At 34.0% G+C, this 13,272-nt stretch overlaps 1 protein-coding gene across 3 annotated transcripts in view; it reads right to left on the bottom strand.

Annotated features, from left to right (window-relative positions):
• The window catches only part of MICU3 (mitochondrial calcium uptake family member 3), a 71,775-nt gene that overhangs the window by 7,217 nt on the left and 51,286 nt on the right, over nucleotides 1-13,272 (bottom strand). For all 3 annotated transcript variants that reach the window (XM_037526297.2, XM_037526296.2, XM_054701017.1), the window contains exons 10-11: nucleotides 7,974-8,074; nucleotides 7,008-7,179 (exon numbers count right to left, since the gene is read on the bottom strand). In XM_037526297.2, coding sequence (XP_037382194.1) covers nucleotides 7,008-7,179; nucleotides 7,974-8,074 — 273 coding nt within the window. The remainder of the gene's footprint in view (nucleotides 1-7,007; nucleotides 7,180-7,973; nucleotides 8,075-13,272) is intronic.

The raw sequence follows: 13,272 nt of genomic DNA, 5'->3' as shown, positions 1-13,272 counted from the left end.
TGAACCTTTATATTTTTCAAAATAAGGTTCTCATGTTTAGAAAAGACAAGTCAAATTGAAAACTATGCAATACACTTTTTTGTGTAAACTTTGCATTTGGGAATATGGAACTGTGAATTGAAAACTGGGCATTCATTTTGATGGCGCTAATTTAAAGTAATCCATTCTTCACAGCAGTGAGTGACAAATACTCTGAGGGAGTGGCTGAGAGAAGAGACAAGGCGGTTGCTCCTCCTTCACCCTCACCTGCAGGATCACTTCTGTAATGAACCATTGGGACTTAAATGGAACATGCCTAATTGTTAGAAGTAAAGTGCAAGAGTAGAGTAGAAGTAGAGCATCTTATATTTAAATAAAATTAAACAATTATAGCTAAAAAAAATTAAAGCATCAAAAATACATGAGAATCCAGGAAAAAACCAAATATCTATCATCAAATGATTTTCAGCAAGGGTACCAAAACCATTTATTGGAGAAAGAACAACCTCTTTAACAAATGGAGCTAGGAAAACTGGATATCCATACTTAAAACAAATAGTTGGGCTCTTACTTTACTCTGTATTACAAAAATTAACCAATGGATCAAAGACCTAAGCTTAACAGCTAAAACAGTAAAACTCTAACAAAAAACCACAGAGACAAATCCTTCATGACCTTGAAAGTTTTTTTTTAAATATTGGCAATGGTGTTTTGAATGTGACACCAAAAGCATAAGCTATAAATGGAAAAAAAAAGTAGATAAATAGAGCTTTCTCAAAATTAAAATCTTGTGTACTAAAGGACACATCAAAGGAAAATGAAAAGACAATCCAAGGAATGAAAGTATTTACAAATCATGTACCTGACAGGAGGCTAGTACCCTATAGAATATATAAATATGCTTACAAATCAGTAACAAAAAGACAATCCAATTAAGACATGGACTAGGAATTTAAATAGTATTCTTCCAAAGAAGATATATTAAAGACAAACAAATACAGGCAAGATGCTCAACATTATTCACCAGGGAAATGCAAATCAAAACCACAATGACACCACTTCATATTCACTAGAAAATGAAAAAGGTAGAACATAACTAGTGTTGGTGAAGAAGTGAAATTATAAACGTTATACATTGTTAAATGTATTGTAAAATGATATAATTATATTTGAAAACTAGTTTGGCAGTTCCTCAAAATGTTAAACATTAAGTTTGCCAAGTGACCCAGCTACTTATTCTGAAGTATATACCAAATTCCCTGGATATTGAAAATATATGTTCACACAAAAAGTTGTACACAAATGTTCATAATAGCATTATTTGAAAAGCAAACGTTGCAACAAACTCAATGTCTACCAACTAATGAACAGATAAAGTATTATCCATAAAATGTAGTAGTATTCAGCAATAAAAAAGAATGAAGTACTGATATTTGCTATAATGTAGATGAACCTGAAAAATGTTAGGTTAAGTTTAAGAATTCAGACACAAAGGTCACAGTCTATAATTCCATTTATAAGAAATATCCACAATAGACAAATACATAGAGACAGAAAGCAGATTAGTGGTTGCCAGGAGTTGAGGGAGGGGACTGGAGAGTGACTTCTTAAAGGGTACAGGGTTTCTGTTTGGGAGGATGAAAAAGTTCTGGGACTAGACAGTAGTGATGGTTGCTATCATAATACTGTGAATGTACTTAATGCTACTGAATTTGACAAAGGCTTGAAAAGACCCAAGAAGACCTATCACCTCTGGCAGGTTTTGGACTCTGTGGAAGCAGGAGGTGAATTCAAAGGCAGAATTTCAGGTAGCCTGGCTTAGTCTTGAAAAAGTGCTCTAGCTCAGAGCCAAGGTACAAAGGCTGGGAGTGTATTATAGGTTTTTTCTTCTTGGCTTTGGGCATTAGGAAATCTGTCAATTCCCTAGTTAAACATTAAGTTAACTGAACAGTTTTTAGTGAATGTACATGACAAGGAATGTAGCTTTTTCTGTTTCTTCAGTGACTTTTCCAAGCTATTACAAATAGACAACTTCAGGGAGTAAAACTGATTTCCAGAGTTACCACATTATATTCAAAATGATTAGTTTTTAGCAAAAAATTACAATGCATATAGAGAATTAGGAAAATATGAGAATATCAATAAAGAGATGGAAATTGTTAAAAGGAAGCAAAATTAAAACACATTATACCTTTCAGCTCTTATAATAACTGAAATGAAGAATTTGCTTGAAAGGTTTAACAATATATTTGAACAGTCAGAAGAATCCAAGAACTTAAATGTAGGATAACTGAAATTATTCAGATGAGGTATAGAAAGAAAAAGAATAACGTAAAAAAGAGTCTTTGCTTGTCACCATCAAGCATACCAATATACACTAACAGGACTTGCCATGCTACATGCAAAAGAATGAAGCTTGACTACTATCTCACCCCATGCACAAAAACCATCTCAAAATGGATTAAAGAACTAGACGTAAGACCTGAAACCATAAAATATATAGAAGGAAATATAGGCGAAACACTACATGACATGCACCTCAAAGACATCTTTACAGACACATCACCCAAAGCAGTGGTAGTGAAAGCAAAGATAAACAGCTGGGATTACATCAAGTTAAAGAGCTTCTGCAGAGCAAAAGAAAAAATAACCAAAACAAAGAAAAACCCCACCAACCAGGAGAAAATTTTTGCATATAACACTAATGATAAAAGACTGATCACAAAAATCTACAAAGAGCTGATGAGACTCAAAAAAAAAAAAAAAAAAAAAAACAAAGAAAATAATCCAGTCAAAAAATGGGCAGAAGAGCTACAAAGAAACTTCTCCAAAGAGGAAATGCAAATAGTCAACTGGCAAATGAAAAAATGTTCAACATCACTGGTAATCAGGAAAATGCAAATCAAAACTACAATGAGATTCCATCTTACACCAGTGAGAATGGCACATATTAAAACTAGCAACAACAAATGTTGGCGAAGATGTGGAGAAAAAGGAACTCTCCTGCACTGCTGGTGGGAGTGCAAAATGGTCCAACCACTATGGAAAGCTGTGTGGAGATTTCTTGACCTCCTAAAGATATAGCTTCCATATGATCCAGCAACTCCACTCCTAGGTATTTACCCAAAATGACATAGAAACATTAGTTCAAAAGGGCACCTGCACCCCTGTGTTTATAGCAGCACTATTTACAATAGCTTAGCTATGGAAACAATCCAAATGCCCAAAAATAGATGACTGGATCAAGAAGATGTGGTATATATACACAATGGAATATTACTCAACAATCAAAAAAGATAAACTCAAGCAATTTGCAGCAACATGGATGGAGTTGGAAGGATCATGCTCAGTGAAATAAGCCAGAAAGAAAAAGAAAAATACCGGATGGTCTCACTCATAGCAGGAATTTAGAAAACCTAAATAAGGGACCAGGAAAAAGACTAATTGCAATAAAGTAAAAATCAAAATAAACAGGCAACTATAGACCAGAGACACACTACAGTGGGGGGCCGGAGGGGGGGGGAGGAGAAGGATTAGGGTCAGCAAAAGGGGGTGGGAATTGTATGGGGAATATAACCAAAATGGAAATGCATACATTATGCAAAAATGAAAAATGATGTAAGAATTATATAAAATAAAATAATTTTAAAAAAAGAAGTAATGGTTGGAAACCCCCCAAATTTGCTGAAAAACATGATTCTACATATTCAGGAAGTTCAAACCTACAAGTTAGATTAAACTCAAAGAGACCCACGCTATGATATACTATACTCAAATTGTTAAAAAAAAAAAAAAAGACCAAAAACAGCCAAAGATAATATTGAAAGCAGCAGGGAAGAAGTGACTTTTAGTGTAGAAGTGATCCTTAGTTAGATTAACAGCTGATTACTCATCAGAAACCATGGAGACCAGAAGTGAGTAGAATGATATATTTTTCAGGTGCTGAAAGAAAAATTTGGTCAGTCAAGAATTCTGTATGTGGTAAAACTATCCTCGACAAATAAAGAAATAAAGATATTTGCAGATAAACAAAAGCCAATGGAGTCCATTACTAATAGACCTGTCCTATAAGAGTTCAACATTTAAATTAGAATAAGTAGGAAAAATGAAGTTTCTATCAACTGAAACAGAGAAGATGGTGTGTGGAGGAAAGTATTTTTGAAGATCAGTTAAGTTTTGCCACAATTAGCCTAAAATGTCTACTGGATAGCCAAAAGGAAAGTCTGAGTAGGTAGCATGAAGTAAAAATCTACAATTCCAGGGAGAAGTTTAAGCTGGAGACTCAATTTGGAAGCCTATACACAGCTACTGAAATTAGTCCTAATTGCACCCCTGAATAGTAGGTTCACATATCCAACTACCTGCATAATCTCTTTATTTAGATATGTCACAGGGATCTCACATTTAATTTATCCAAACTGAAACTCGATATTCTCTCCTCACCCTAAGTGTGTAGCCTCACTTAGCTCAGTAAATGGCATGACTGTTTTTGCTTTACAATTCAGGTCAAGACCCTAGGAGTTCTTGATTCCTCTTTTTCCTTCAATTTGAAATATGATCCATCAACAGTTCTGCTTTTTAAATGATTCATATCTGACCATGTTGCCCCATTTTCACCCTGGTCCAAGCCATCCTCATCTCTTATAACAACACTAAGCTGCACTCCCCACAACAACATCCTAACTTGAATTTCTTTCAAAGCTGGGCCAAGTAAAGTCTATTCTGTAGATAGCAGCTAAGATGATCTTTTGAAACAGGAATCAGATCATATCTTGAACAAGTCAAGTTACATTTGAGTGTCACAGTAGACAGCAAATATTAACTAAATAAATACTTGTTTAATCAACAAACATCACGCCTATGCACTAAAGTAAGGTTGGCAAGTTTTCTTATAAAGGGCCAGAAAGCAAGTATTTGCATTTTTGCAGACTGTATGGTTTATGCAGCAACTCATCAGCTCTACCACTATGATGCAAAAGCAGCCACAGACAATAAATGTGACAATGAGTGTGGCTGTGTTCTAAATTTTACTTACAAAAATACTAGGGAAGTTTGCTTATCCCTGCTTTAAAGTTTAAATACAACAGAGGCTTGCCATTATTCTTAAGAGTCACAATTAGCATACAATCTAAACTCCTTATCTTGCCTACAGGATTTTATAAGACCTGAACCGGTTACTATCTCTCTTTCATCTCCTACTACTTTCCTGTTCACTTGTTTTACCCCTTTTATAATTTCTCAAATAAACTAAGCTTTTGCTATGGCAAGGCCCTTGGTATTTGCTCTTTCCTTGGCTTGGAATGTTCTTTATTGAGAGCTTTGCATAGACCATTCCTCATGGTGTTGCCTCTAAAACCACCTGCTCAGAAAAGCTTTCTGGACAGTTCATCTTCTTTTCCAGTTCCCATGACTCTTCATCCTTTTAATAGTTACCATTATCTGAAAATATATCATTTATTTATCCTTTGTCAACATGTTTATCGTGTCTATCCACTAAGGTCTGTTTCCATGGGAGAAGGATTTGCTCATCTCCTCACTTTATCCAGAGTTTCTAGAATAGGCCTTGAGGAGTAGATGCTTAATAAATGTCTGCTAGATAAATGTATGAAAATTAAAGTATTTTAGAAATGTAAACTTCTATTCAAATAGTAGTAGTTATTGTTTTGGAGAGAGGAGGATGAAAGGAAAGACATAGGAGGGTGTGGTAGGAATATCTTAGAGTCTTGGATTTGAGTATCCACGGAAAAAAGATCTAAGTCATTATGAGCTTAGTTTCCCTTTTTCTGTAAGAAAGATGTCAATATCTACAAGGTTGTACTGAGGATTAAGTAATGAGAAAAAATATCAGTGAGACTCAATGCTAGTTCACCTGCCAAAATTACCTTTTTCACTGTAATGACTCTTAGTAGTTAAGTTGCTTCTATCAATAACAAGTTTTCAGAAGGTGAATTTAACTTAGAACTTTTTATTTCTACATAATTTTTAATGTAAAATACAATATAAGAAATATTCATGTACTCCCATGCTGGAATTGAACTTTTTTGAGTTATGGATGCTTCCGTATGATAAAAGGAAAGAAAAGATTCTTTAAGGTTTTCTGGATAATACCCTGGTATCTGGGCAAAGTAGTCCAATTCTAATATTTATTTTTATGGCAGTATCTATGAATTGAAAAAATTCAGTTGAACATGTAAAGTGATAAAAGTCCCAAGATTAAGATTATGTAAACTAATGGCCAAATGCATCAATTCCTTTTTTTCTCATTCCCTAGGAGTCCTGGAGAATTGTTAGCACTGCCACAGTGTATCCACTTTAAACAAAGTCAGACTATTTGCAGGTTTTTCTTGGATGGGTTAATTTGATCCTTACACAAACACAAATAGAAGGCTATATATCCAAAACATCCCATGCTTGAAAGCGTACTTGTAACACCAGTTCTATTTGGTTGCAATGATGCATTCAAATACCACTAGATAATGCAACTGCTCCGAAATGCTGACAACACATTTGCTACTAAACAAATAGACAATCAGTTGTCTATGTTCTTAACCATTCATGTCATCCAAATTCTTTGAAAAACCTCACTTCAACTGCTGATAAGATCACTCACTTATCAATGTCTGTCCTCAAATGACCTTTTATTAAGGATATCACAGAAATGAGTAAAGTGTAACTAAAATGATGTCTATAAACCGTTTTATATGAAGTGATATCTTTGTAGTAAGCAAAGCATATAATTCCGATTTCTCTTTATAAATGATACCATAATTTGAATAAAACTGCCAATAACCTTAAGGGTCTTCAGTGCATCTAAGAAAAATATGTGTATCTACCTAGGATTTTAAATCACTCAATTAGAAAAAAATTAACCTGAACACTTAGGACACAGGAAAAAAAATGAAATATATCTGAAGTATCTATTAATTCACAAAGGAATAAAAGCACAAACAAAAGGTTGCTATATTTTATATACCTACATAATTACAGGGTAATAACATGTAACAAAGAAAGTATGGGAAAATAGATACCTTTTCTTCAGGTATACTGTAACGCACATTTTCCAAAAATACTGATGTATTTTCCACATTTGTATATCGTAAAAGAATATGAGCAAAATCTTCTTCACTGATAGTATTCATCCCATTAGAATAGGAGAGGAATTCTATTTCCAGAACTTCTGTTTGGAGGTTATCCATGAATCTATGACAAAAATATATAAAGAATGAATAAGGTAAATGAAGAGTGATGGTAACAGATGGGGGGGTTGTCTTCCTCATCTGTAAAATGTGGATAACAAAAATACCTTGCAGGGTAATGAGATTTAAAGGAGTTAAAGTGTGGTGCCTAGTGTTTACTATAGTAAACACTAAATAAATGTTTTATTACTACTAACTACTACTACTACTACTACTACTACTATGCCATTGAGACTAAGGAATTTTTTTTTTAAGATTTATTTATTTATTTATTTATTTTTGCAAGCACTGGGTACAGTCAGAAGCACGAGAGGGTGAGAGAATTCACCAGAGCCAGAGCGGGGAGCAGAGCAGGCAGAAGGACCGAAGTACACTGCTGAGGGGAGCAGCGGGCGGCAGGAGAGGTCTGCGCGCCATGCGGTACCCGCCTCTGGTGGCCGGGGAGCAGCCGGGGATCGAACCTGCGCTGCAGAGGCTGCGGGCAGCTTCGCAACCCAGCGCTCAACCGCTGCGCCACCGGGGAGGCCTGAGACTAAGGAATTCGTAGTATATTTTCTCTTGAAAATATAGGAAATAATCCAAATTATCTGTACATTTTTTATAATTCAGTAACCTCCTGTTACACTGATCAGTATAGTCACTGGTGTACTGTACTAATGGCAGCAAGTATTTGTTATCAAAGTAAATTCAGTTAGGATGAAAGCTGCACAAGGTATAAATACTAGATGATTCTAAAGACCTTTCTGACTTTAACATGTTAACATGTATTTTCAATACAAATGTAAAAATGAAGCTCACCTATAAAAATCTTCAAAGTTGAGCTCAGCTTTTCCTTTCTTTCCAAAAAAGTGTACAAGAAGTGTAGTATCTGTTACTAAACTTGTGATGTCATCAGCACGCTTAAACAAAGATCACAATTGAAAAATTAGCTACAACAAAACAGAATAGGGATACCCAAAGTCCCTCAACCTATAAACATCAAGAATATATTAACATGAGAATAAAAAGCCTAAGGCTGTATTTATAAATGACATTACAGCTCAAAGTTCAAAATCTGAAAATAGAAATATGAATTGATCCTTATCCCTCCCCAAATTTAAAGATACAATTATACTTAAGTTTTCAAGCTCAAATGATGCATATAGGGTATCTATATTCTAAATTATCTACAACAACCAAAATCCCTAGTCATAATATAAATATTTCAATATATTTAAGTAATTTGGTTTGGATTTTCCCAATCCAACTGAAAAATGTATTTTAAAAAAATATTCAAGGGGTAAATTCTTCAGCTGTATTGAATATATGGAGCTGAGGAAAGAAGGGCCTCAAGTTTCACAAAACATCTTCCTTTAACCGGGCCACTCTCCTGTTGTACTCATATGTATGACTTTAAAGGAAGGTATTTTGAAAGAAACTATAGTAACATTACCTTGGAATTTACATCACCTGTAATTTTTTCAAAGTCTTACATTATTTTTTGAATGGATAAGAAATTCCAGAGGATTTTTCTTTCCCCATTCAATTAGATAAACACCACTCCAAGTATATTCTTAAAAATTTAGTAACAGTTTTGTGAAGTTTAATAGCTTATAAAAATCTTTTCTTTTAATGTAGCTTTATAGGCTACCCTTTCTTTGCCCTCCCTCCCTTCCTGTCCTTTTCTATCTTCTTAATTTGGTCATTAACTCAGACCTATCATAAATGCAGGTACAAAAGTAATAAAATTCAAATTCTTAGCTCACTGATATTATCCTGAGAAATGTAAGAAAAATAAGAGGTTAAATAACTATCATCTTCTATATTTAAAAATGTTTTAAATGTCCATGTAAAAGTATACCTTTGAAATATATTACTTCTTGGCCAGAATTCTGATAGTACTCCGTGGAAAACAGCAAGCATATTCTTCTTTATAAAGGATCAATCTTCTTATATGTCCTCTGACATAAAGCCTCATCTCACACATCTTTTACCACTAAATTTTAGCAACCCTTTGATTTCTTGTAGTCCTTTTCCCAATTTCTCATGAAGATAGCTATTTTATTCTTTAAAACATTTGTGTGATCTTTAATTCCCTTCTCCCTAGACCAAATATTATTATTCTCCTCCAATGTCAAGTATTGATTATAGAGACTACATCTTCTGATTGGTTCTTTCCTCTCCAACATACTTTTTTCTTCTTAATTTTATTGCAGCAATGTTGATTTATAGCACTGTGATTCAGAGGTATAGGATCACCTCTTCAGATGTGTTGCCCCACCCACCACCAAGATGCCAGTAATCCTCCAACATAGTCCACTGGGACTCTTCCACACTTTCCTTTCCACCATTCCCTTCCCCCGTGGCCTTAATTCAACAGAAAGGTTTCTAGGGTTTGTTGTTGGTTTGATTTTGACTGACCCTGTTTTGTTTCTCTGTAACCACCTGACACTTGTCTTCCTCCTTCTGACTTATTTCACTTAGCATTATCCTCTCCAGTTCCGTCCATGTTGTCCCAGATGGCAAGAGGTCATCTTTTTTTTTTTTTTTAATCTCTGAGTAGTATTCCATTGTTTGTATATATACCACATCTTAATCCACACATTTGTCTTTGGGCACTTGGGTTGATTCCATAAGTTGATAATTATAAAGGGTGCTTGCAATGAACATAGAGGTACAAATATCCCTCCTAATTAGTGATTTTCCATTCTTTTTTGATTGTTTTTTAAAGATTTATTTTTATTTACAAATACAAGAACTAGGGTGTAGGCCAAAGATGTGGGGGCGGGGGTGGGGACGGTGAGAGGATTCACCAGAGACAGAATGGGGAGCAGAACAGGTGGATCTACTGAAATGCACTGCTGAGGGGAGCAGTGGGGGAGACAGGAGAGGTCTGATGCACCATGTGGGTCAGCTCCCTGGTGAACGCATGCTGCAGTGGCTAGCAGTAGCTTCATAGTGTTGAGACTTTAACCCCTGCACCACCAGGGATGTCCTGTTTTTGCATTCTTTGGGTAGACACCTATGAGTGGAACTGCTGGTGGTGGAAATGTAGACTGGTCCAGTCCCTATGGAAAACACTATGGAATTCTCTCAAAATGTTAAAAATAGATTCAACATTTCCTTTTTAAACCCACCAAGGTTTTCCTAAAGTGATCTCTGCTATTTTGATTACTCTACTTTTCTTAAGAACTCTAACATGTAGGGTTTCTAGGCTTTCAATTATCTAAAATTGTTGAAACTCTTCACTAACCAATAAAATGGGATTCAAAATAAAAAATCCTATCTATAACAATAATTTTGAGGATGAAGTTAGAATTTTCAGTGTAAATGAAGTATGCGAATACTCTTATGGGTAGTCATAAGATACTTTGGATAAAAGCATGAGACCTTAGGGAGTTGTATATTTCATGCTGATTATAGATATCAAGCCTAATCAGTTCATCTTATCCATGAACAGCTGAAATTACTAGGGGGAATATTTAAGAAGGCATGATTAAATGAAGCATAAGAGTGGAGGTGCTAGCCAGTCTAATATATATATATATATATATATATATATATATATATCACTTAGCAATACTTAATGAATGTTTATTACTTTTTCCAATTTAATATATATGAAGAGTTGAAAAAGGACTAGACAAGATAGAAAAGATGATAATTTTGAAGCTTAATGCAAAAAAAGAGAATTTTATATGGTACACTATTAGTTCTTTTTTGTTACTGAAATATACAGTATAGAGATCTGAAAAAAATGCCTAAACTGAGAGGTTACAAAGAACACCAAAAGTTAATGAACTCAGCTAACATAATTATGGAATGTTTTTCTCTAGTGCTGTGATGTCCTTTACCTCAAAACATAATAAACTGAAATGAGATGACCTTGTTTAATACAGGTTTTAAATAATGACCTCATTCAGCCAGTTTTTCTCATGGCCATTGAGCAGAACAGATCTTCATTTACAGACTTTCATCATCAAAATCTTATTAGACTTAGGTTGCACTTATCCAGATAATCCAGAACCCACAGAAGCATAAGTAACAGTTTGACATTAGAGAAAAAAATTAGAAAATGGAAATGGTGAAAACTCCCCACCCCACCATTCAATGAAGCAGGGTACTGTTGGTAGTCATTGAAAACTACACCAGTGCCCTCGGTATCCTAACAGGGTTATATAACTTAAACCACAGGAGAGCTGAGACAAAAATAGAGATTTTATCCCTTTGATTCTGTGCTCATTGTTAAAATAAAATGAATTCAGGTGTTTTCATAACAAAGCAAGAAAAAGCCACAAAAAAAAAGCCATGGGCCATTTATATGAAAGGCCATTATCTAACTTTGTTTTGATTAAAAATTACTTTAAATGATTTCATCAAAAGATACACACACATTAATAAATCTGCATGAATGAAAATGCTAAGCTATTAAAATAAGTAGTTTTAAGATAATTTTTAATAATTTCTATGATCACAATGTGATAATAACCTTATCAAGCTCTGTAAAAGAACCGGAGAAAATTTTCAAACTCTTGATTTGCTGATAAAGTTTTTAATATTGAAACTTCATAAGAATAAGGAAACTTTAAAGAAAATAAGAAACGATTTTAAATTTCATTTGTAAAACCCAAAACAAGTTTTTTAAGTCTGGTATTGACAGATTGTATCAACAGCAGCATGATAGGTTTATAGTATACTGTGAATTAATTATTTAATTAATTAATTTAAAGTAGTATCAGCTAAGGCATACTTGAATTTTAATTAAAACTTTTTTTGCTATAATTGAAAAAAACTATGGCTAGAAGAAATTCTGCAGTAAGAATATGAGAGGCTAATCTCAAACTTACAATGACTTACCTCAATGATAACATTTTAAATATATGAGACATATATATGTGTATACACACACATACAGAAATATATTCCCAAGCTTTCTTTCTGAACCAAATTGAATCCTGAAATACTGATACTATAAAAATCTCAATGTTACACTGGAATCAATAGTAATCTATAAGGACTTACAAGGAGTTGTAACTTAACTACAGTTCATTCTTAATTATCCTCTCTAATGTGAAAGGGCACTAACAGAGATAATCCCCAAATAATTATTTTACTTTGGAATACAATATAAGTTTTTTTCTTTCTTCTGTCCATCAGATTTACTTACATGATGTTTGGGTTAATTTATTCATTAATTTAGCAGCTTATGATTATAGTATGGATCAGTTACAGCCAATGGTGTGCTTATACTAGCTCTACAGAGAAAAAAAAAAGGGGGCTTGATTTATGAGGTTTGCCTATTTATTTGGTATTAATATTTCTATCATGCCACTTTCAAGGTACCAGTGGGATATTATAAATGCTAAATTGGGCAGAGATGTGCAGAATTAGTGCTTGAAAGCTAGTTGCAAGAAGCTCTAGCACATCTCTGGTACAGTGACAAATATCTTCAAAAGATCTTAAATATATCACATTTTCTTTGAGTGCATTTTAGAGCTGATTGGCCTTCTAATATTAAACCTTCCCAGATTTTTAATTAAATTCAACATCTCATTAGCAGATTTTGTCTAATTGCGAGAAATTCTGGCAGAGATAGGTAAGATTTAAGGTAGATTGGAGACTGAGAGGTCTGGTATAGGGAGAGAGACCAGTGACATGACTATTAATTTGAAATGAGGCTATAGCTGGTTTGTAGGAACTCGCAGGTCAGGGCTAGTGTCCCCAGTTGCTCTTTGGACACTGACTCTTACATATCTGCAAACATGTTTATAGAATTAAGCAATTCTAAAATATCTGTAAGTGGATCATCTATTGCTACTTATACCTAAAAGCAGTTCAAACTTAAAAGGTAATTTTAAAAGGTTAATTGCTAGTCATAACTACATCATATTTATATATTTTATTAGAGATAAGACAAAAGGCCTTATTTGTCTTGGGCTTTTAAAATTGCCAAGTGATAAATTAACACTTTCAAGTGTCTGTCATCTCTAGAGGTGTCAACTGATTAATGCTATATATAGAGACAAGAAAAGTCAGACCTGATTCCAGTTTAGGTCTCAAGATTTTTTTTATGTATAGTTTATTAAAGTCCGGAGGGGAAAAAATGAGACAGCAACTC

Source organism: Talpa occidentalis, unplaced genomic scaffold (genome assembly GCF_014898055.3).
Source record: "Talpa occidentalis isolate TD23 unplaced genomic scaffold, MPIMG_talOcc4v2.1 talOcc4.4, whole genome shotgun sequence".
Lineage (NCBI taxonomy): Eukaryota > Metazoa > Chordata > Mammalia > Eulipotyphla > Talpidae > Talpa > Talpa occidentalis.
Note: the sequence above shows the minus strand (reverse complement) of the source record. Positions and strands in the feature narration are given on the sequence as shown.